This window comes from Emydura macquarii, unplaced genomic scaffold, assembly GCF_026122565.2.
Source record: "Emydura macquarii macquarii isolate MOO-44397 ecotype Brisbane River unplaced genomic scaffold, CSIRO-AGI_Emac_v2 contig_450, whole genome shotgun sequence".
NCBI lineage: Eukaryota > Metazoa > Chordata > Testudines > Chelidae > Emydura > Emydura macquarii.
The window spans coordinates 4,569,907-4,592,757 of NW_027130587.1; the positions used below are offsets into that span (position 1 = coordinate 4,569,907).

Consider the following 22,851-nt stretch of genomic DNA (forward strand, 5'->3'; position numbering starts at 1 on the left):
CTTTTTAAAAAACAAACAAACAAACAAAAAAAACTCTTTTATTTTTCCCTTTAATCTGCTTGGTGACTCGGCGAGATGCTGTTCCCTTGCCTAAGCTGCTTACTGGAGGATTACAGATCCCTCCACTGAGCGTGATTAAAGCTGCACTGCTTTGCCTTTCCCGAAGGTGGTCAAGAAATCCTGCTACCCCCGCTGGAATGAGACCTTTGAGTTTGACCTGGATGAGTCAGCCACAGAGAAGCTCTGCATTGAGGTGTGGGATTGGGATCTCGTCAGCAGGAATGACTTCCTGGGAAAGGTGAGGGGAGACTGCCGGCTGATATATTGGCCTGGTTCTTGGTTTATATTTAATAATCTTCAGGCTTCGTGGATCAGACACGGGGCTGTGGGTCAGAAACCCTGGAGTCTGCTTTTCCAGCTCTGTCACTGACTCCCTCTGTAGCCTTGTCGTGTCGCCACCCTCTGCCTCAGTTTCCCCTCAGATATGAAACAGAGGAAGGATGGCCCAGTAGTCAGGGACCTGGGTCTGGGACTCAGGAGACCTGGATTCAATTCCCAGCTCAGCCAGAGACTTCGCGTGCGACCTTGAGCAAGTCACGTAGCCTCAGCTGCTCATCTGTACAATGGGGATAACAGCAGTGCCCTGCCTCACAGGGGAGTTGGGAAGATGAATCCTTTAAAGATGGTGAGGGGCTCCGATCCTATAGTGATGGGAAGTCCCTAAGAGGGAGAATAGGTGTTTAGTTAGAAATACCTAAGTTAGGTTGAAATAATTCCCCCTTTCTTTGTAAACCACTGTGGGCCCTTTTAGTGAAGTCAGGTAGAAAGGTTAAGTAGTTTCATTATTATTTTACCCGAACCGCTGAAGCCCTGGGTTCAGATAAAAGCATCTGGCTCTGGGCTATCCCTAGGCTAAACTCAAGCCCCCTGACGATGTCCCAGGAGGGAAATGGGGCACTCAGGATTAAGGCATTGCACTGGGTGTCCGTTCCCAGTTCTCCCACAGGCTTCTCGTGAGACCTTGGGCAAGTCACTCAACCTCTCAGGGTCTCAGTTCCCCATGTGTAAAATGATCCTTTCTCTGACGCCGTGTCTCTCTCCTCTGTTACACTGTACGTTACTTGGGGTAGGGCTGTCTCTCATCATGATGAATATGGACAGTGCCTAGCACAATGAGGGCCCTCTCAGTGGCTGCCTCTTGGTGCTATTGTAATATGTGCAGTTAGCAATGCGAATGAACTAAAAGTGAGACAAGTAGCTGGTGAGAGTCCTCAAAAACTATTCCACAATTGATTCGATAGCGAAGGTGACCTGTTGTAAGCGGGTCCGGAGAGGATTACGTTTTCCTTGCCAGCTTTCTCATCTTCTCATCCTGCGTTCCTTCCTAGGTGGTGTTTAATATCCAGGGGTTACAGACCGTTCAGCAAGAGGAAGGATGGTTCAGGCTGAGGCCAGATAAATCCAAGCCCAGAGCGGATGAGTGAGTCTCTCGTTATCCGGTTACATTTTCATACCATGAAATGCAGAGAACGCCAAGCTCTGCAGGTGACCCAGTAGGGGGCGCTCTCCCACCTAGGCAGTGCTGACCCCACCGTCCTTGGGGCTCGGGGGGCTGCTGGGATCCGTATTTCTGCATCTGTATTTCTGTGCCAGCCCTTCCGAAGGGGCTGGTGCTATAAGAAGAGGCCCGTCTGGGGGGTTTTTGCACCCCACAATTGGATGGGTGTCCAGCCTTTGGTTCTGTGCTCCGTCCATTTCAGGGGCAACCTGGGCTCCCTGCAGCTGCAGGTGCGGCTTCGAGATGAGACCGTGCTGCCGAGCAACTACTACCAGCCTCTGGTCCAGCTGCTGTGCCAGGAAGTTCAAGCAGGGCCCAAGGTGAGTCGGCTGCACCACAAACACCCTCTCCTCCCCCGGCAGGACAGCGCGAAGAGGCTGCGCTGCAGGGCACGTGGTGAACATTTCCCAGCGTCACCCCCGTTCAGAGCAGGAGTTCGCACAGTCAGAGATTTTAAGGCCAGAGTTCTGATCGCCTCGTCTGTTGTCCAGAAGGCAGGCCAGAGACCGTACCCGCAATTCCTGCCTGGGGGCTAGGAGCCAGCACGTTAAGCTATCAAAAGAATGAAACCAGTTAAACGCCCTTAGGAACTCTAAATAATCGGTTGCCTTCAGAACTCCCAGTCAGCCGCCTCTCAGTGCCTGCCGGCCACACCCGGCTCATGGCACTGGCAACGGGCTATGGAGCCTTCCGCTTCCAGGTCGGTAGTGACCGAAGTATCATTCCCTACTGATGGCTGGAAAGGAGCTGATCGTCAGAGCCTGGTTCCCACTAGACATCTGTTCAGGGCCGCCCATCCATTCCTCTCGTGCCACGACGGGCATCCCAGACATCGTCCCGCTCGGTTGATTAACAATAATCGATTTGTATTGTGATAGCCCCTAGGCACCCCAGGCCTGGCCTGGGACCCCCTGGTGCTTGACGCTGTACAAACAGAACTGAAATGGCCCCGGCCCAAGCCGCCTGGAGTCTAAGTAAGGCACTTTGCTGAGCTGCATGGCATGGGGAAAGCTAGCATAACCTGCACTAAGAGAATGACGTCTTGGTCTCTGTCTAGTGGCTGGCCAAAGTCAGGATATCCGTCTACTACAGCTGGCGGCTAAGGGAGTTACTCCTTAGCTCATGCGGCAGAGGCTCATGCTTTTACTACTGATGATGCAGGGCTTCAAACCCCGCTGTCAGGCCAAGCGGGGTTGGGCACCCCTGCTCCGCCAGCATCCAGGCTGTTACCCACTTTGTAGACAAAGGACTTCAGCCAGCAGGGCTGCCAGCACCCAAGAAAACCCACCAGAACCCAGTGTGCCCCTCTGAGGGGGGAAGGCCTCGTCCTGGCTGCCTCTTCCACTTACCGCAGCCCCCGCTTCTCTCCCCAGAAGGACGGAAAGATCCATCTAATCACCCTGATCGACGAAACCACGACGGCGGAGTGCAGGCAGGAAGTGGCCATCAACCTCGTCAAGCTCTTCCTAGGCCAAGGCTTGGCTAAAGAGTTCCTGGATCTTCTCTTCAAGCTGGAGTTGGATAAAACGGGTGAGGACTCAGCGAGGCTGTGTGGGGGAGCCTGTGTTGTTACATCATTGTGGCAAGTGACCCTGTAGAGTCAGATGGTCTGGGGCCCTAGTGGCTAGAGCAGTGGACTGAGATTCAGGAGACCTGGGTTCTAGTCCTGGCTCAGCTGGCTGGCCTTGGCCAAGTCACTTCCCCTCGCTGAGCCTCAGTTTCCCCTCCTGTAAAGTGGGATAATGCCACTCGCTTCCTTTGTACGGTGCTTTGAGATCTACCGGTGAAAGGGGCTAGATGGGAGCTAGGTGTTGGGGGGGTGTAAAACGAGCAGGAACTCTCAAACCGGTTTTCTCCTGTCGGTTAAATGCCCTCTTTCACGCACAGGGATGCCTTTAAACGACACACGTTTTTCTAGTTAAGGGGCAGCCTGTGTCCTGCATATGGGATAGGGGAGCCTCCCCAAAGCCAGCCGTGTGTACTGCTGGGAGCTGGGTTCTCCTCTCGCTTACTGCGATGCAGTGCCCCCAGGGTACACAGATGGCTTGTTCACGGAGGTAGCGGATAGAGGGCGCCATCTACCGGAACGTCGGAAAATGCGGCCTTGCTCGTCAGCAGGATCAAGTAGTGTTGGTGCAAGTGGCTTCAGAAGCCCAGCCCTGAACACGTTTAACTGCGCTGGTGAGGAAGGAGAATCCTGCCGAGGTACGTCTATGGCTGGAGGATCTCGGCACCTCACCGTCCTGAACAGATTCATCCTCACAATAGCTCTGTGAAGCAGGGCAGGGCTGTTACCCCATTGTGCAGCTGTGGACCTGTGGAACAGAAAGACTAAGTGACTTGCCCCAGGTAATGGAGGAAGCCTGTGGCAGAGCAGTTGAAGTGAACCCCGGTCTCCTAAGCTCTGGGCTACTGACCTAACCACTGGACCATCCTTCCTCTCAGACTTGCGTGTGGGGGTCAGAGTTTTTCATCAGACTTGCTTTGCCCTTCCCCCTCGCCCCCGAAGTCTGTCACAAACACAGTGCTGTTGGGGTCATGTTTTCAGACCCACCATCTCCCTACTTGTTTGGGATGAACCCCAGCCTGTCGCCCCGGCCCTGGTGAGTTTTGTCTGTCAGCCTCCAAACAGCAGAGTCGGCACCTACCTGATGATGCCCAGAGGGGACGGACAAGGGGCCGGATGGCTCAGTCTGCTAATGGCACTGCAGATCCCCTGCCCCTGGATCACCCCCGTTTTGTGGCTGCTCCCATCTGGAGGCAGGCTTCGTGGGGAGGTCTCTTCTCTCACTGAACGGGGCTAATGTCTGCTGGCTGGCTGCAGAGGCTGCAGTTCCATGGGTGGAATAATGTCGCCACGCTGATTGCTAACATAATGTTGGGAGAACTGGGGCCAAGTATCAGAGCCGTGCTGATCCCTGGAGGGTTGGCTCAGATCAGCACCTGAGGCTTAAAATTCATGGGAACCAGGTGTCCGGCTTCCCTAAGTCGTTGGGAGTCTCGGCCTACAAGTCCTCGGTGCTTATGTGAGTCACCTCCAGTCCCAGTGGGCCTGCGAGGCTGGGCTGGAAATGCCGGGAGACCACCCTGACATGGCAGTGGATGCTTAGAAACTGCAACAGGAATGATAAAATAATGGGGGAGGGGACCTGAGTTTTTTCCAGGCCCCCAGGGGGTCCGTGTGGGTTTGATCTGAGCTCCAGGGTGAAGCGTTGGGTGGCTCCTTATTTTATACAAGTGAATTCAGGCTGGCCTGTGATATATGCCCTAAACGTGCAATACGGGCCGGGCAAATTCTGCTCCCAGTGACCAAAGCCAGAGGCTCTGGCTGCTTGGGTTTCTCACGGGTGACACTCTCCTTTTCAGATGAGCCGAACACGCTATTCCGGAGCAACTCCCTGGCCTCGAAGTCGATGGAATCTTTTCTGAAGGTGCCTGCCCCAGACTCAGCTGTTAGACCCTTGAGCGTGTTAAGTGTCTTGTTGTGGCCACGGACGCCAGAGCGGGGAAATGGCCTCCTACATGATTGAGTTTGGCCTCCTCCTGTGGCAGGACCTTGAAATTCCCTCCATGGCTCAGCCACTTGGGTTTGGAGCAGAGACGGGTCTGAACCAAAACCCTGTGACTGTGGGAAGTTTGGATCCAGGTCTTTACTCTGCAGCTTGCCCCCATCTCTGTAACGGACCAGAACAACCACCCAGCTCTGAAACCAGGATCCCTGCAGCTGGGGTGCATCTGTCGATGTTATCCCCCATCCTCCGCGACAGAGGGGGGTGCCCCTGAGACTTTCATTGGCCAAAGGGCTGGAGACATCCGGATACGTGGAGTGGATCCAGCTTTGCTTTCCAGAGGCAGGACTCTGCCCGTTTCCTGATGGCTGGAAATGCTGGGGGGGGGGAGGTTAAATCAGAGAGATGCTAGTTTCCCTGGGTCTGCCCTTGTTTCAAAATATTAGTGTTTTATAAGAAGGGTCCAAAACATCACAGCTTGAACTGGGGGTGTGCGTGTGCACGCTCGCTCCTCTGCCTGCCTCACTGGCTTCCTCTCCCTAGGTGGCAGGGATGCAGTATTTGCACAGTGTCCTTGGGCCGACCGTCAATCGAGTCTTTGATGAGAAGAAGTACGTTGAGTTGGATCCTTGCAAAGTGGAGATCAAAGACGTTGGGTAAGGGGCAGTGCCGGGCCTCAGGCAGCCCATGAGGCAGGAGACGAGAGTGGCAGAGACCGAGAGCTGTGTTCTGGCTCCAGAATATGGAGCTGGCACATAGGCTGCCACCCCGACTGCCTTGTTCCAGCGAGGGGCCAGCCAACCCGCCCTACGTTCCCATTGCTGGCAAGGGGCGGGGCAGCTGGCGCTGACACTCTTCCCTGTCTGGAGGAGAAGCGTGAGGCTGGATTCTCCTCTCCCGTGGCTGTTGGACAGGAGTAACTCCCATGTAAACCTGATGCAAGTGAGATCAGGCCACCATCTTTAAGATCCAGAGTCTCAGGGTCCATCTACACAGCAAACAAAACCCCACGGCAGCAAGTCTAAGCCTGGGTCAGCTGTGGGGCTAAAAAGAGCAGTGTAGACATTGGAGGCCAATGTCTGAATCTCTCCTCCATGCCAGGTTTTGTAGCCTGGGCTCCAGCCCAAACCCGAACGTCTACGCAGCTATTGTTGGCCGTGCAGCAGAGTCAGCAGATAGACCCGGGCTCTGAAACTCACTGCCACTGGGGTTTTTTGCTGTGTAGATGTACCCTAAGGGGCCAGATCGTCAGCGGGTGTCACGTGGCATGGCTCCATTCAGGTCAGCGTCTCTACCCTGGCTGACACCTCAGCCCTAGATTTACAGTGTGGATTACAAACCTGCCCAAACAAGTGTTCTCCGAAAGCTGGAACCCCCGGCTGCAGAAATCTCTCTCTGCTCTGGGCCCTGGCGGCAGGGGTGCTGGGCCAGTAAAGGGATCGTAGGGCTAGCAGAGCCCAAACCACACTTCCAGCTCCCACTCCTACCTTTGGGTCGCAGGCCTGTGTCTAAACAGAGCCAGACAAATGCAGGGGGATCAGCTGATGACAGGAAGAAGGGAGCTGACTCACCAGGCAAGGGTCCAGCTAGTTTGGTGTCCTGCATCCTATGTCAGGCTGTGCTAGGCTCTTCAGCACTCAGTGCGGGAGTCCTTGCCTCAGTGAGGAAGGGCAGCAATCCTTCCTGACCCCAGCTGGTGGTCTGCACGTGTCCGGAAGCATGTGGATTGGCAAACCCTGCACCCCAGCTGTGTGGGCGCAGAAACCATCCATGCTCACGCACGCAGTCTCCCCAGTGCGTGGTCCTGACTGTGTCCATGTGACTCTCCCGGCAGCTGCTCAGGGCTCCATCGAATCCAGACGGAGAGCGAGGTGATCCAGCAGAGCACACAGCACCTGCAGTCCTACCTGACTGACCTGCTCATCGCCATTGCCAAGTCGGTGAAGACGTGTCCCGCCATCATCCGCGCCACCTTCCGGCAGCTCTTCAAGCGGGTCGAGGAGCACTTCCCGGAAAACAAACACAAGGTCAGCTGCCAGGCCCTCCCCACCCTTTGTCACCGGTCGAGGGGGAAGCCAGCACAGCACGGAGATTTCACCATCAGAGGGACCAGGACTGTCCAGTGGGGGACCTGGCTGCCCCGTGCTGTGGCTAGCGGGGGAAGCTGGCTTCCAGCCGGCATTGGCTATGAAGCTGCAGGAGCAGTTTAACCTGCCGGCCAGCAGCTGCCCAGAGCCTGCTGCTCGTGCACAGCAGCGACGGCAAGGGACAGCCACCGCCCTGGCTGGAAATCGCAGCCTCGGTTGTGTCTGGACCAAAACAGGCCCGAGGGCGGGGCCTGCCGAGGTGGGAACTACAGGCAGCAACGCTGTGGTTCAGCAGGGGGCGCTCTTCCCTCTGGGCCACGAATGAAGCAATGGCGCCTGCAGGGCTGGTTGGAAATTAAACGGTTTTGTGACGAAAAAGGGGGTGTCCAGCTAACCGCATTTAGCTGAATGCAGAGAGTGCCAGCTTTCCGTGGAGAATCTCGCTCTTTGTGTCGAAATGTCTGCCCTGGTGTCTCCAAGTTCCTCATGTCCCCATGCTCCTTGGCTGGTCTCCCATGATCTCATGATGTACCTGTTCCAAGGGGAGATACTGTAGTGCATCATGGGAGATGTAGTCCAACCAGGGAGCTGGGCCAATAGAGGAGTGTAGGAGAGCATGAGGCACCTGAACTACAAGTGCCATGAGGCACCGTGACAACAAATCGAAATGTGCCAGTTTTCAAATTTTCACTGAAATGTCAAAATTCTCCAGGGAAAATTGAGATGATTTTTTTTACATTTTCATCTGAATTTTCTTCAGGGAAAAAGACCTGCATTTTCTGATTGTCCCTATTTCCAGCATGGTGCACAGGGGAGTGACACGGCACGGCCTTTCCATCTTTCCTATGAGCTGTAAACCCTAGATCCTGTCCATGTGTGGTGGTGAAAGAGCCAAACAGTGGCGGGTGAATACGCTGTACCGTTGCTAAAGCACTTTGTGATGCTTCTGGGCCGAGGAGAGTTGGGGGCCAGATTCTGATTGTGCTTACACCGTTATCAGCTGCCAGAGCCATATCACCGGAGGCCTAAGTTGTTGTTCTGGGTGTCTAATGAGCGATTTCCTTCTCTGCCTCCCTGCCGACATCCTGGCCTCTTTCCTCCCACAGAATGTGAAGTTCATCGCGGTCACCAGCTTCCTCTGCCTCCGCTTCTTCTCTCCTGCCATCATGTCCCCCAAGCTCTTCCACCTGTGGGAGAAGCATGCAGACGCCCGCACCAGTCGGACCCTCCTGCTCTTGGCCAAGGTATGTGCCGTGCTGCCCCACGCTGCGCTCCGTTGGCAGGGAGGGGGCTCTGTGTCCGGCAGAGACCCTGCCGGCTCCTCCCAACGCAGTCAGCCAAGCCGAGGGGCTGGCATGGGCGCGCTGGCAGAGCCCTCAAATCCCCAAGCAGCCCTTGGTGCCTGCTGACCCCGGGTGTCGTGCTGCTGCCGGGTGGGGGGGCAGCAGTGGGGTCAGCCAACCTTCCTGCAGCTCTCTGATTGAGGCCAGCACGTAAGGGGGACTCCAAGCAGAAATGGGCTGCGTCAGCCCATCTCACAGCCAGAGAGAACCACAGGGTTTGCCCGTGCCCAGCTGCCTCCCTAAAGATCCCATTTCTCTACAGCTGGGGACTCAGAGTGGGGACTCCTGGGTTCTGTTCCTGATGTGATGCCAGGCGGCATGTAATTGCCCCGGCTTTGCCTGGAGCACTCAGCCCTCCTTGGTAGCTGTGGGCAGCACGGGTGGCATGCTGTGATCCTTCCCTCTCCTTTGGTGCCAGGCTATCCAGACCGTGGGGAACATGGACACTGTGGCCAGCCGGGCCAAGGAAGGCTGGATGACCCCTCTGCAGCCCACCATCCAGCAGGGCATCTCCCAGATGAAGGAGTTCATCACCAAGCTCATAGACATCGAGGAGAAGGAAGGTGACTGGGACCACTGGAGCCATTTGGTCTAAGGACCCCACACCTTGCACCCTCTGGCTCGGGGGGATTTGCCGTCACTGATGTGGCTTTGGGCTGAATCCTTCTAAGCTCATAGGGGACGGCTGGCCTCTCTACTTAGTCTGGATGGATTGAGCAGGGTAGATCAGACCGGGATCAATGAAACAGCAAGCCAGACTGCTGACAGGGCCAGTGTCTGCACTTTGCTTCCCCTCCAGGGGGTAGGAAAGGATGACTGCCCACCGTGCTGAGATGCCACACAGCCCTTGCTGAACAAACCCACTTGTTCTTCGGGTGACAGCACTAAATGAAAACCAAAAAAAGACCCTACACGCATGCTATGCGACAGATAGACAGACACACACACACACACACACACCCCCCCGCCAGCAAGGGTGCTGGCAGGTGATCAGTCCTTCTCACCCCAGCCAGGGGTTTTTCTGTGGTTACAAGTTCCTGGCAGCCCTTGCTCAGAACAAGCACACGCATGCACGGGTACAACAGGTTAGCCTCTCCTCCGTCAGCTGGGGCCTTTGATCTTGTCCTCCTGTACGACTGATCCACAGACCAAGGCGCTCTCCTCGGGGCGGGGCTGCAAAAGGCTGGGGCTTTGCATCGCCAGACCCTGGCATTCACCACCCCCCTAGAGAAATCCCGGGCAGCCCACTTCGCTTCCCGTCCCCGAAGTCCATCCTTGTGTGCCCCGTTATTTAAAAGAGTCCCTTGGATCTCAGAGCATGCCCCAGGGTTTACACTGGTCCCGTCTCCTCCCAGGGGAGTTACGACAATCCCGCAGGGATGCCTAAACTTGGCATTTTTGGCACAAGGGACCCCTAAGCTACGCACCGTAAGTCGGTAAGGTTTTCCAAAGACGGCACAGGAAATTGCCGTCTCTGCCAGAGACTGCTCTGCCTGCCGGCAGGACCCTGCGTTGGGAAAGCTACCCGAGTGCTCATCCCAGCTCTGCTGCATGACCGGTCTGTGACTGGGAATAACCTGTGACCCATGCCGAGGTGCTTTGGGGTCTGCGGAGGCCCAGGGGCTCAGCGTCGCTGTTGCCAGCGGCAGCTGGATGCTGAGGCGTCCCTGTTGCTTGCAGAGGTCGCCCCGCCGAAGGCGCAGACGCTGATTGTGAAGGAGGGGCCGTTGTTCATCCACAAGACCAAAAGCAAAGGGCCGCTCCTGGCATCCTCCTTTAAGAAACTGTACTTCTCGTTGACGAGCGAGGCCCTCAGCTTTGCCAAGACGCCCAACTCCAAGGTAAGGGGGATGCGCTCTGCCGTTAGGGGGGCTGGTTTGCGGCTCATCCCTAGGATGGGCCCATCTCCGGAAGGCAGCTGCAGGTCCCACGTCTGCGCTGATCCGGTAGAGAACTGAAGGGCAGAGGGGACTGATTGGGGCAGCCGGTCTGACCTGCAGAGCACGGACCAGAGAAGCACAGCCGTTCCTACAGCGCAAGGGAGCCGTTGGCCATGATCTCTAGAGCCTGGGGGCAGGGCAGCCTGGAGCCAGCCTCAGACCGTGCTTTCTCCTGAGGCCCCTTCCAAGGGGGGGTGATCAGCGGGGCCCTTTGGCCTCTCCCTGGGCTTACTCCAGCGGGGAGCTCAGATCTCCGGGGTTCTGCCAGGCAGGCAACCGCTCCCTCTTCCTCTCCCCTCCTGATGTTTCCACGTCTCCCCCTGCCTCCTTCAGAAAAGCTCCTTCATCACCCTGTCCCACATCCGAGCAGCCGAGAAGGTGGAGGAGAAAAGCTTCGGCAACTCCCACGTGATGCAGATCATCTACGCCGACGAGGCAGGGCGGTCGGAGACGGTCTACCTGCAATGCAAGGTGGGATGGTCGCCCAGGCTGGAGGGGTCCATCCGGGGTGTGGGGGACGGCTCAGCCCATCACTAATGGAAGAGGAGGAAGCTCAGGAGACTGCTTCAGTCTGAACAGAGACTGAGACGTGTGGGCCTGGCAGTGGATGTCCGGCAGTGTCCCCCTTTCCTGCCCCGCCAGGACTCCCGGGTTCTACGCCTGCAGGCCGGCCACGCTGCCCTGCCGTTCTAGTGAGAGGGGGGAGGGCAGGCTGGGAACATGGTAGCGGTGCCGGGAGGGGCACCCTCCAAGGTCGACGCAGCCCGTCTGCCTTAGGGGCCAGCCTAGAGCAAGAGGCTCCTCTGCTGGCGGGTGAGGGCGGGGAGCTCCATTGGCCTCGTGGGGCCAGGTATTTCGGGGAGGAGGGGCCAAGCACTAGCATAATGCCCAGCTAGCACGCCCTGGACGTGGGCCTGATTTGCTCTGTGCCTGGCGTGCTGCGTTGTGCATCGAGTGATGCTGGAGGTCATGGGGGAGGCCTGGCGCCTCGTGCAGGGATGCAGGGCTAGTGCCTGCTGTGTGTGTGTGTTTCAGTGCGTCAATGAGCTGAACCAGTGGCTCTCAGCCCTGAGGAAAGTCTGCATTAACAACGCCGAGATGCTGTGCTCCTATCACCCCGGGGTCTTCAAAGGAGACAAATGGAGCTGCTGCCACCAAAAGGATAAAACAGGTACTGTGTTCGCCGGCCTCCTGCCAGCCCTGGGAGGCACAGCTCTGCCACTGCCTCATCATGTGACCTTGGGCAAGTCACCCAACCTCTGTGCCTGCAGGGCCCCCTCTGAGGTGGGCGCTGTGAGACTCACGCCTGGGTGTAAAGTGTTTGTCTAACCCACCGGTGGGTGGCTACTCTGGGTTCCCTTCTGCCTGATCCACAGAGGCTGTGGCTGCTACAGACCAAGCTCGGGGCGCATGGGTCTTCAGCTCCTGTTGTGAGTGGTGGATTCCCCACCTGGCGTCTCCGCCAGGAGGGCTCGCAGCACCTCAGGGCTGGTCTGCACTTACAACGCTGCATGGATGCAGCTGGGCCACTGTAATGCTTCAGTGAGGATGCAGCCCACGCCAACGGGAGAGCTTCTGGCATCAGCACAGGTGCTCCGCCTCCCTGAGAGGCTGTACCTTGGTCAAAGGGAGATGTGATGCTGACCACGCCGGGCATTCGGCTGGCATAACGCTCACTCGGAGTGAGCAGTGTAGCACCGACATAAGTTCTTAGTGCAGACCAGGGCTCATGTGCTAGAGAAAAGCAGAGCGTATTGCTCCTGTCACCCTGGGCATGGTGCTCTATGCATGTCCTTTACTGAGGCCTTGGGAACACCCGACTCTCCCTCTGTCAGGGAAGTCAGAGCAAAGGGAGGGCAGGGGAGTCACAGAACCGCCTCGAGTGTAGTTAAACCCATGGGCTCTGAGATCCACTAGAGGGCACCACTCTTACTCCAACAGTTGGCAATAGTTTGCCAGCGGCACACCTCAAATTAACCTGCTGTGTCCTGGTCGTTGTCGCCTAGGTTTGGGCTGTGATAAGACCCGGCACGGCGTCACTCTGAAGGAATGGAATGACCCCCTGGATCCAGATCTAGAGTCTCAGTTAATTTTCAGGCAACTCTTTGGAGTGAAGGAATTGATGAGGTGAGTTGATGGATTCATTCGGCATGATCAGGGCTGTTTCCCACGAGGGTTTACACCCAGGGATCATCTCTGTGCCCTTCGAGGGGCCTGAAAGCACGAAGCGAATCTTGCACACTGTGCTCTCACTCGCCAGGACCATCTCTGGGCCCTGAAGGAGAGAAGGGGCCAATCAGCAGAGTGAGTCGTGTGTCCCAGGGGCCAACAGGCTACGCACTGCCCTCGGAAATCATTTGCTTTAAGGCCCATTGTTCTGCCCTGTTTCCAAGGACTGGCTGGATTCGGCTGGAGTTTGTGCTAATCTCTGTGCTCATGTCCCATGGGCTATGACAGAAGCCAGGGTGTAGATGATACCCCAGGGGCCTCTCTACACTGGCCTGCAGCCTCCGTGGTGGTGGACGGCAGCGTTCTAGGGATCCTGTTTAGAGAGATGTCAGTAATGAATAGCTTAGAAAGTGAAGACTAGGTCTGGGCTAGATAAGATCCTGTTAGGTCCAGGATTGTTCCCTTCAGTCTATTTACCCGTGCTCTGTCTGTTCTAGTTTTAAATGTCCCAAGCGATGGGGCTTTCACCATTTCCCTTGGGAGGTTCTTCCACTCTCTTCATGGATCTCACTGTGAGGGAACTCTTCCTGACACTCCGCCTAAATGTCCCCTTTCTGACTGCCAACCCCGTTGTCCTCCTCCTGCACCCCATATCACCCTGAACAGTTCCTCCTTCCTTCAGATACATAAGAGTGAGCATCCACTGAGGCGCCATCCCAGAGAAGGAAGTGTGGGTGAGCAGGAGGATGGACATATACAAGAGGCTGGGATGGCTGCTCAGAGGTACTTAGAAGAAGCCACCATGGGTCCAGAGTTAGCCAAGGGGAACGGATACACAGAGATTAATCTTGCAAGGTCCTGACCATCCCGCGAGGTGCTGAGCACCTTCAGCTCCTGTTCTCAGTGGCATTGTGCAGAACTACACCCTCAAAGCCAAGAGGCCAGAGTACGCTGGGGCTAATTAGTTAATTGCAGATTACATCTAAAAACACATTCTTGTTTCATCTTGCTCCCTTAAGGGAAAAATACCTGGAGTTGTTGACGGAGAAAAATGAAAACGTTCTTCTGAGCCAAAGTGGAGGTATTGCTTTGTTACTGATGCTTATTTATTATTAATCTCTCCGAGCCGCTCATCATTAGTAGATGAGCATGTGCCATAATTTAGCAATTTAGCTCTGCTCCCTTCTCCCAGACAAAGCCACGTTACCTTGGAATACTTCCCCGTCATGGCCATCAACTATGGCCATCGCAATTTTCAATCAGCCCTAGCTATCATCCTCTGCTTCTGCAGGCAGGCTTGAATTTCAGGGTAGTGGTATCTCCTCTGGCGATCCTTGGGGCTGGTCGTGTTCTCAGCAGCTGCCGTGCAAGCCCCAATCCAATCAGGGCAATTCTCTCTGCTTCCCTCCACCTCCACAGACTCCGAAAACATGGACAGTCCCACGAGGCTGTTTCAGGTGCTGCAGGATCTCGAAGCCGCCCATCAGACAGCCCTCTTCAGCTCAGACGCCCTCGCCAAGCGGGACAAAAACTGCCTCCTGGAGCTGCAGACGTGACTCCTGGAGCGAGCCAATCCGTCGGGGTGACGCCGCTGCCCACTCACTGTGTCAAATTCAGATCAGCCAACACCAGATGTCTTTGCGATGGGAACTCTCTGGACACGGTGTGCCCTCGCCATCGCCCCGCTGCTCAAAAAGCCGAGCCAGGGACTTCCGCTAGCATAGTGTGTCTCCATTTAATGAAGGACTTGCCAATGCCTCTTTTGTGCTCTGACTAGGCCCCAGAATGGGATGCGTGTCCTGTGCTCCATCCAGAAAGTAGCACAGGAACTTTCACGTCTCACATTAGGGAGTCTCTGCACTATTATTTTTACCTTTCAGTGATGATCCAGCTGCTTTTGTCAAGGCTGATCTGATGTGAAATCGTGGCTCCTCAATGCGACCTTATAGCTGAGCTGCTGCGCCCTTCGTCACAGTCACCAGGGTCAAAAGGACGCGGTAGAGCACTGAAGCCAGTAATAATGCATCCACAGAAGAGGAGGGGAAAGCTGTTAGAGCAGGGGACCGGGATCCAGGAGGCCTGGATTCCATTCTCTCTTCTGCCACTGACCTTCAGTGTGAGCTGGGGCATGGTATTTCACCCTGCTGTGTGCCTCAGTTTCCCCATCTCTGAAACAGGGATGATGAGACTATAACAAGGTTCAAAAAAGAACTAGATAAGTTTATGGAGGATAGGTCCATCAATGGCTGTTAGCCGGGACAGACAGGGATTGCTGTTTACCCGAGGCTGGGAACGGCCGACAGGATGGCTCACTTGATTACCTGTTCTGTTCATTCCCGCTGAAGCACCTGGCATTAGCCACTACAGGATACTGGGCTAGATGGACCATTGGTCTGACTCAGTATGACCGTTCTTATCAGGCATACCCTCCTTTGTGATCCTCTGAAAGGCGCAATAGAGGTGCAGAGTATTAGTTAACAAGAGATGCTGGGTGATGCCTGGAATTTGTAACCAGCGTCATTGAGCTGTACGCCAGTGTCTCACATGATTGTAGAGGAGTTGAAGGAATGAAATTTCAGCTTATTGTATGAACATGGTCAAGTCTTAACAGCCTCATGTCCAGAGTCAGCACCTCAGTTCCCACTGCAGAGGGGTGGGCTACGTGTATACTGCTGGCCACTCAGTGACCTGGAGGCAGAAGAGATGGGGAAGTGGTTCTACAGCAGGTGATCCTGAGCCAGGACTTCTGGGTTCTATTCCCCCTTCTCCCACCCTGGGTAAATTGCTTTAGGAGCTAATTTTTAGAAGCACTTGGCAGGAGTCCGTGAGAGCTCAGCACTGCTGAAAATCATGGCCTTGGCCTCTCTGTCTGTTTTCCTACCTGTAATTGAGGCTAATATTTATCAGGCTTAACCAAAGTCTCAGTTACACCTTTGCACTCCTATTGGCAAAGTCATTAAAGGCAGATTTTCACTCCCCGTGCCTATCTCTCAGGGGTCTTGCAAGGCTTAAGTACCTATCACGTGATTCTTGAGTCCACAAAATGCAAAATACCATCTGTATAATGGCTTCCTGTCGGAAAAGTGCTTTGAGATCCCTGGCAAAAGGTGCTATAGAACTGCAACCACCTGACACATTTCAGCCCCAGCTAAACTAATGCTTTAAAACTGTTGAGGTGGCTTTGCTGCTACGTGGTGTCCAGCACGAATTAAAGTCCTGGTCGAACAGTCTAGTTGGTTCATGGCCATTTGGGTGTCAGAACAGCCCACCTGTTGGATTACATGGAGCCTCCATTGAACTGAACCTGCTGTTCTGTGCAATGTTATTTAGCACAGCAGATGGAGTCAGCATAATCCAGCAGCAGGGTGGAGGGACCCAAATAACCATCAGTTTGCTAAAGAAAATGTCCCTTTTGGCAGTTGATAAAATGCAGGGGGGTGTGGTTCATGTGATCATTGCAGAGGTGGTTTAGCCCGGATCAGCCATATGTGACATAGGGAAATAGACTCCAGAAGAGCCCTGTGTCGAAGAGAGTAACCATGGCAGAAGCCTTCGCATCCACTGTACAGACCAATGCCAGAGCAATCGCTGCGTATTTGAATGTACAATAAATGCATCTTTTATCATGAGCCTGCATGTTTGCTTTTCGTCCCCAGTCAGCATCTCCCTCTTCAAAAATGCCAGTGGGGTTGATGGCCGCTCAGGTTGGCTCACGGGGAGAGGTTGCTTGGTTTGGGGGTGGGGTTTTTTTTAACCCTTTCAGTTAATTGAATTTACTTCCATGTTCAGAAATGTGGGCAGACCCAGCCTACGTGCAGGCCAGAGGTGGACTGCAGTCCTGCTGGCACCTCTAGCCCTGGGGGGGTGTGTGTGTGTGTGTGTGTGTGTGTGTGTGTGTGTGTGTGTGTGCGCGCGGTGTTGCCATCACTACTGCTGTGAGTGATGGTGTCTACATCAAAGGTGGGGCTGCTCCTGCTGTTGAGAAGGCTGTTGCTATCACAGCTGGTGTCACCATCCACGAAGGTGCTCAGAGGCTGGTGCCACTGCTGGTGGTGGTGACGGGGTGAGGATGTTGTCATTACTGATGGTGTTGCCTGGGGCGACGGGAGAAGATGTTGCCGTGGATGGTGGAGCGGAGGGCAGGGCTGCTGCCCACGCCAACACTGTTGCTGTCGGTGATGGGATGGTGGATGTTGCCCGTGGCGATGATGACGTGGAGGTGTTTCTGTCACTGAGGGCAGGGGCAGGGCCCGGGCCCGCCTGCCGGGGTCAGCAGAGACGGGGGTGGCTGGGCTGAGCGCCCTGCAGGAGTGAAGATTCCCCCGCCGCCGCCAGGGGGCGCTGCCGCTTCTTGGTGCTCCGGAAACGGAAGTAGGGGGCGCTGGCTGCTCCCGGAAGCAGATTGAGCTCGCCGTACAGGAAGCGGACACGACGCCGCCGCCGCAGGATGAACGCGCCGCCGGCCTTCGAGTCCTTCCTGCTCTTCGAGGGGGAGAAGAAGTGAGTGCGGCGGGGCGGGGGGCTGGGATAGCCCGGGGCCGGGTCGGGCCGTGGTATGACGACTCCGCGCGGGGGGGGGCTGCTTTGCAGAGCGTCGCTCGCTTCCCCCGCCCGGCCGCGCTCCGTGTCGTGGCGGCGCCGCGGCCCCCTGCGGAGTCGGGTCCCGTGTGCGGGGCCGGTGGCGGGGGTGGGGGGAAGCGAGCCGACCCCCCTTGGGAGCCAGTTCTGCCAAGGCCGCCGCCCGCCCCGCCCCGTCGGGCCTGGCTCGGCGCTGCACAGCGGGTGGTGCCCAGCCGGGCACAGAGCCTGCTGGCTGGTTACCGGTGCTTTGCTGCCCGGCGGGCGGGCTGCAGGGATCTGCCCTGGGTCCGGGTCTGGTCAGTGTTTTCACTAGTGAACGAGGCAGTGAAGAATGCGCGTGTAAATCCGGGCTGAGACTGAGCGGGGCGGAGTCGGGGCCCCTCCGTAGGGCAGGGTTAGACTTCAAAAGGACCCTGAGAAATTGATTTGAAATCGACAAGATGAAAGGACCGTACTTAGGAAGGAAAAATCAACGGCCTGAATATAAAATGGGGACTACCTGGCTAGGCAGCCGCACTGCAGAAATGGCTCTGGAGGGCTGGAGTGGATCACAAAGTGAATGTGACTCAGCCGTGTGACGCTGCAGCAAAGAAGGGAAACATTCTGGGGTGTATTAACGGGAGCCTTGTAAGACAGGGAGGTAAATATCCCACTCCACTCACTAGTGCTGAGGCCTCTAGCTGGCATATTGTGTCCAGTTTTGGGTACCACACTTTAAGAAAGATGTGAACAAGCTGGAGACAATGCTCAGAAGAGCAATTAATTAATTAAAAATTAATAAAAGCGTTAGAAAATGTGACCAATGAGGAAAGGTTGAAAGAATTGGGCATATTTAGTCCAGAAAGGAGAAGGGTGGGGGGAGACCTGATAAGTCTTCAAATATGTAAATGGTTGTTACAAACAGAAAGAGAAGAACTGGTCACCAATACCCACTAAAGGTAGGACAAGAAGTAATTGGCTTAGTTTGCAGCAAGGAAGGTTTATCTAAGATGGTAAGAAAAGCTTTCTAACCATAAGGATAATTAGGCACTGGAACAGGTTACCTAAGGAAGTTGTGGAATTCCCATCACGGGAGGTTTTTTAAGAACAGAATAGGCAAACACTTATCAGAGTTGGTCTAGGTTTACCTAACCCCCCTCCGCACAGGGGAGGGACTAGATGACCTCTTGAGGTTCCTTCCATCCCTGTATTTCTATAACTGTAAAATCTCAACGACTGGCAGTGGGACTTGAATTTAGGTGGCAGACCAGAAATACGTTTCCAGTTTAGAGATGCTGTCAGCTGTGTCATTGGGTGCGCACAGTCCTAGGACATGAAGTCAAAAGCAGGTATGTCCCAATCAAATCCTTTAATTTCAAACTTTTGCTCTCTTCTGCCTTGACATGTGGTACATATGGCTATATTTTGGCATCTGCTGTTATCTAAGCAAAATGAGTTATCAGTAAGACTTGCATTTTACACCTTTTATCTATTTTCTGAGTTACATAATCAGTGAAAGTTTTGGGTTAAGTGAGAAACTTTCAGAAATACAAATGAATTAAAGACAAAAAAATTGTCAAGCTAAATCCTCTAACAAATTATGTGAATTATTAAAAGTAGCATCTACTGAATAGAGACAATTCAGCAAACAACTCTAAAGTATAAAATGCTCATGGGTTTACAGTATTCATCATGACGTGACATTAAGAGAAGCTATGATTTTAAAAATGGTGCAACTCTGAGGCCGAAGAACTATTCTATAATTCTTCCAGAGCTTTTCAAATTATTGTCTGCTAAACCACCCTTTTATTAGTGCACTGCACACACAATGATTTTTCGCACATTAAAAAAGTTTTCTCTGGCCAATAACAATATACAGCTACAGCTGAGTGGGAAGCCATTGCTATTACAGTAATTCTTGAAGTAAACCCTGCTCTTAAATTAATTAGTTTTCTTATGTCACTGTTGTGTTGCTTTAGCAATGCTTTAGGGATTACATGAATTTTTTCCTTCCGAGAAATCAAAGTATCATTATGATACCATATTGTCTTCATGCTTTTATACCTGTTTTAGATAAACAAAGTTATCTATCTGGTGTGAATCTAAAGATAAAAGTTTATGACCGAAAGCATAGAATGGCTTGATTTGTTAGATAACATCACTTGCTTTAATACTAATATGTTTCTTTTACTTAGGATCACAATTAATAAGGATACAAAAGTACCAAATGCCTGTTTGTTTACAATCAACAAGGAAGACCACACACTTGGAAATATTATCAAATCGTAAGTAAAACCAGTTCCTGTTGCATAGTTATAGGAGTAAAGTTCTAATGGTGATGCAGTAGATTACATTTAGCTGGGGTGATTGCCAAGGTGCACAGAATCAGTACAGTGACTCGAACCATAAATATTGGATAAATAGCATGCAGTCAGTTTCAATAGCATGTTTGGGTGATGTCTGCAGGCTTATTTGTGGTAGTTATGGGTGTTCATTGATACATTTCTCATCCTGGCCCTTGTTACCACTATATGTAAAACTTCGAAGCATTCTACAGTGAGGTCTCTGATTCTCAGCTAGAAATGACTGACTCTACTTATGTCTGCACTATGAGCTTGGGGTGTGATTCCTCTGCTTTTGTACACACATGGGTGCTAGCTCCTGGCGTGAGTATAAATAGCAGTATGGCCGCAATAGCACCGGCAGCAGCAGAGGCACAGCTGAGCTGTGTTGAGGACATACCCACCAGTTTCAGGCAGATTTGTACTTCTGACGCTGCCTGCGCTATAATGGTTAGACTGCTGTTTATGCTCACTGAGAGCCAGCACAAGTATGTGTTCACGAGCAGGGGAATCATACCTCTAGCTTGTAGTGTAGGAATATAGTCTCTAGCTTTTGGGTATGGTTGGTTTTTAGAGATGTCTTACCACATTACACCCAGGTCAAATTGGCAGTGACCTTGAGATTTTATCGTCTTTGTCCACAGTATGTAGGTGCAGGTTGCTTGCCAGGATTATCTGGTTATATCTCGCTTTATCGGTGCCCTGCCATACCAGGGGCCTTGGGCACTGGTGCACCTCAGTCCTTCCCATTCTCTTCCTGTGGCACGTAATAGTCTAGTCTTCTGGGGACTGTAATTTTGTCTCATTTCGGCTGTTGGGTTTAGTGCATGTGGTGGTGGTGGCCTGTGATAGACGGGAGGTCAGAGGAGATCCCTTCTGACCTTAAAATATGACTGTCAATCTGGGTGGCAAAGTGCACACGGCTGCTTTTTTGTCAATTCAAAATTAGTATTGTAGCTGTACACCGTGATTCTCGTGAAGCAAGAAACTGTTACATTAACAGTGTAGGAAATCAAGAATCTCAATGGTGAATGAGGTTGACTTTGCATTGTGGGACATGGCAGTAGCTGACCTGTTCATTGCAGGTCACGCAGTAGGTCTTTTGCTTAAGTCCCTTCTGTAATTTGAGCTCAGAACAGCAGCATGTGGCCTCCACGGGTAGGAGTAAATAAGTCTGCCGTTAAACTGGGGCTCATTGCATCAGATTACTGAAGTATGCTTTTGATAGCTTTTCTGTGTAGATTTTGCTGAAAGTGATTCCAGTTGTTATTATACGCTAATGCTTCATTCACATGACCACCACTGCTCAGAAATTGCCAAGCATTTCCTGGACCTCTAAAGTAGGAACCGTCAGTCCTGCCAAAATGTGTAGTGGTTTTATGAAATGCACGTACAGCACCTTATTGGAATAAGATAAAACGTGCTCTCAAGGTGATTCTGTTAGAAGAGATCAGCACAGAGCATAACATTTCTTCTGGTCATCAAAAAAAAATCTTTATGGAAGAGTTCTCCCAGGATTGAATTAGCTGGTAATGGCCTGTTAGAAAGGTATGATCTGGCAGACCCAAGTTCATGCTTTGGGATCTTATAGAATTTTTGCAGCTAAACTGTTTGATTTGTCATCTGTTTTGTATCCTCTTTTCCCTTCCAGGCAATTATTGAAAGACCCTCAGGTGTTGTTTGCAGGATACAAGGTCCCACATCCTCTAGAACATAAAATCATCATTCGAGTTCAGACCACTCCTGATTACAGCCCCCAGGAAGCTTTCACCAATGCTATCACAGACCTAATCAGTGAACTCTCCCTTCTGGAGGAGAGATTCAGGGTAAGCTTGCTCATCTGGCTAAACTGCAGTGTCACTAATGTGGGGGCTGTCTTCCGCACAGAAAAGTTACTGAAGCTATGACCTGGTTTACAAATGACAGTTGACCTTATAGCTGTTGCTGTCATATGAAAAATGTAACTATCATCAGCCAAATTCAGCCCTGAATACCCCTATGTAACTTCCACTAAACCAGAGCAGAATTTGGCTCTTACCACAGGACCCTTTTGCATATTACTTGGGATCCTGTTCAGTTTCTCACATATCTTGTCTCTCTGATTCCCACTCTAGCTAGCATTTGCTTTCTCTCCCTTTTCACAATTGTTATTGCCGTAGGTGTGAAATCCTGTTGCCTGGAACAGCCTACTTGAGAAATTCTGCCTTTCCACTTTCAATTCTTCATTTCTTCCCCTGCCAAGAACTCTTTAATTTCTTTTACTTGGGACCTAATATTTTCATTTGTTTGTCCTTCTGTAATTACTCCACTCCTTTCTGTACAGTCTCTATTTAACTTCTAAAATTGTTTGAGATGCAGTTGGTCTGAAAAACATTTCCGACTAAAGCTATATTGAATTTCATACACTCCTGTTTGCTTGTTTCTTAATTGAGTCAAATCCTTGACTTGTTTTAATATAATCTCAGCAACTAATGATATCTCAAAGAATAAAGTAGTTGACACATAGGAAATCCTTTGAAAGGTATCCTCTTTTCATGTAAATGCCTTCCAGTGATTACAAAATGTAAGGGAAATGTATAAATATGCATTCTCCCTCAGAACACAACCTGTTTTCCACCAGACATCAGCAGATGCACATATTTTTGCTGCTGATTTAAACCATTATTTCTTTAGGTTGTATAAGAATCAATGGTTAAATATTTTTTAAACTGACATCTCTTTAATCTGAAATATAGTTATTTTTCAGTGATGAAAGTTCAGCTGTTTTGCTCAACTTAAATTATTGGTTTTCAAACCCCATTTAGAGAGGAAATGAATGAGATCACTTTCTGGTACAGACTTCCTTTAAAACAGGTTATCTGTCTGTTTTGTTTTACAGGTTGCTATCAAAGATAAACAAGAAGGAATTGAATAGAAACATGAAGTTGAGAGTGGACTGTTCTTTGAGGCGGATTGTGTTATAAATGTTTGTTTTCATTATATAGTGGATGTGACTACTTAGTTGAACATGTGCGTAAAGGGTTATTTCAAACTTAATTCAGTGTCAGAATTAATGTTTTTAATAGCAGTGACCTTAAATTCATTTATTTTTAGTTTGCCCAGCTAAGCACTATTTTCATGTCTGTACAGGATAAATTATTTGCCAGTCGAGTGGTAAGTATATATAATAAGTCTTGTATCATTTGATCTATTAAAACTTTTTTCTACTGTTCAAAGCTATGTGAGAGGCTTCCACTTGCTCAATACAGTCACAGCTTGAACTTACAGCAGCTAAGACCCCAAACAGCTGGGAAGTTCTCCACTTTATTTTGTCTTATGTAGCCTGGAGCATGTTAAAGTGACT

General features: G+C 52.2%; 2 protein-coding genes across 7 annotated transcripts in view; both read left to right on the forward strand.

Moving 5' to 3' along the window:
• The window catches only part of LOC137146518 (ras GTPase-activating protein 4-like), a 49,345-nt gene extending 34,605 nt beyond the window's left edge, over positions 1-14,740 (forward strand). For 3 of the 5 annotated variants that reach the window (XM_067537816.1, XM_067537821.1, XM_067537818.1), the window contains exons 7-21: positions 167-298; positions 1,389-1,480; positions 1,761-1,878; positions 2,932-3,088; positions 4,925-4,989; positions 5,611-5,723; positions 6,902-7,094; positions 8,261-8,398; positions 8,916-9,060; positions 10,178-10,338; positions 10,771-10,908; positions 11,473-11,608; positions 12,444-12,564; positions 13,626-13,687; positions 14,026-14,740. In XM_067537816.1, coding sequence (XP_067393917.1) covers positions 167-298; positions 1,389-1,480; positions 1,761-1,878; positions 2,932-3,088; positions 4,925-4,989; positions 5,611-5,723; positions 6,902-7,094; positions 8,261-8,398; positions 8,916-9,060; positions 10,178-10,338; positions 10,771-10,908; positions 11,473-11,608; positions 12,444-12,564; positions 13,626-13,687; positions 14,026-14,162 — 1,908 coding nt within the window. In that variant the 3' untranslated portion in view covers positions 14,163-14,740. Of the gene's footprint in view, positions 1-166; positions 299-1,388; positions 1,481-1,760; positions 1,879-2,931; positions 3,089-4,924; positions 4,990-5,610; positions 5,724-6,901; positions 7,095-8,260; positions 8,399-8,915; positions 9,061-10,177; positions 10,339-10,770; positions 10,909-11,472; positions 11,609-12,443; positions 12,565-13,625; positions 13,688-14,025 lie in introns of those variants that run through there. The other 2 variants (XM_067537817.1, XM_067537819.1) reach the window with 2 other exon arrangements.
• Positions 14,741-17,012: 2,272 nt separating this feature from the next.
• Positions 17,013-22,562, forward strand: POLR2J (RNA polymerase II subunit J). Of its 2 annotated transcripts, XM_067537828.1 has the most exons (4): positions 17,013-17,106; positions 19,362-19,451; positions 21,160-21,334; positions 22,387-22,562. In XM_067537828.1, the coding sequence occupies exons 1-4, from the start codon at positions 17,054-17,056 to the stop codon at positions 22,420-22,422; spliced, it is 354 nt and encodes a 117-aa protein (XP_067393929.1). In that variant the 5' UTR covers positions 17,013-17,053; the 3' UTR covers positions 22,423-22,562. The 2 variants fall into 2 exon arrangements, with proteins under 2 accessions (XP_067393929.1, XP_067393928.1); XM_067537827.1 differs by lacking the exon at positions 17,013-17,106 and having other exon boundaries at positions 18,524-19,451.
• The last annotated feature ends 289 nt before the right edge of the window (positions 22,563-22,851 follow it).

Coding starts and splice junctions, on each gene's coding strand:
- POLR2J (XM_067537827.1), top strand. CDS start 19,285: ATGACCGAAAGCATAGAATGGCTTGATTTGTTAGATAACATCACTTGC. Junction 19,452..21,159: donor CTTGGAAATATTATCAAATC/GTAAGTAAAACC, acceptor TTTCCCTTCCAG/GCAATTATTGAAAGACCCTC. Junction 21,335..22,386: donor TTCTGGAGGAGAGATTCAGG/GTAAGCTTGCTC, acceptor TTTGTTTTACAG/GTTGCTATCAAAGATAAACA.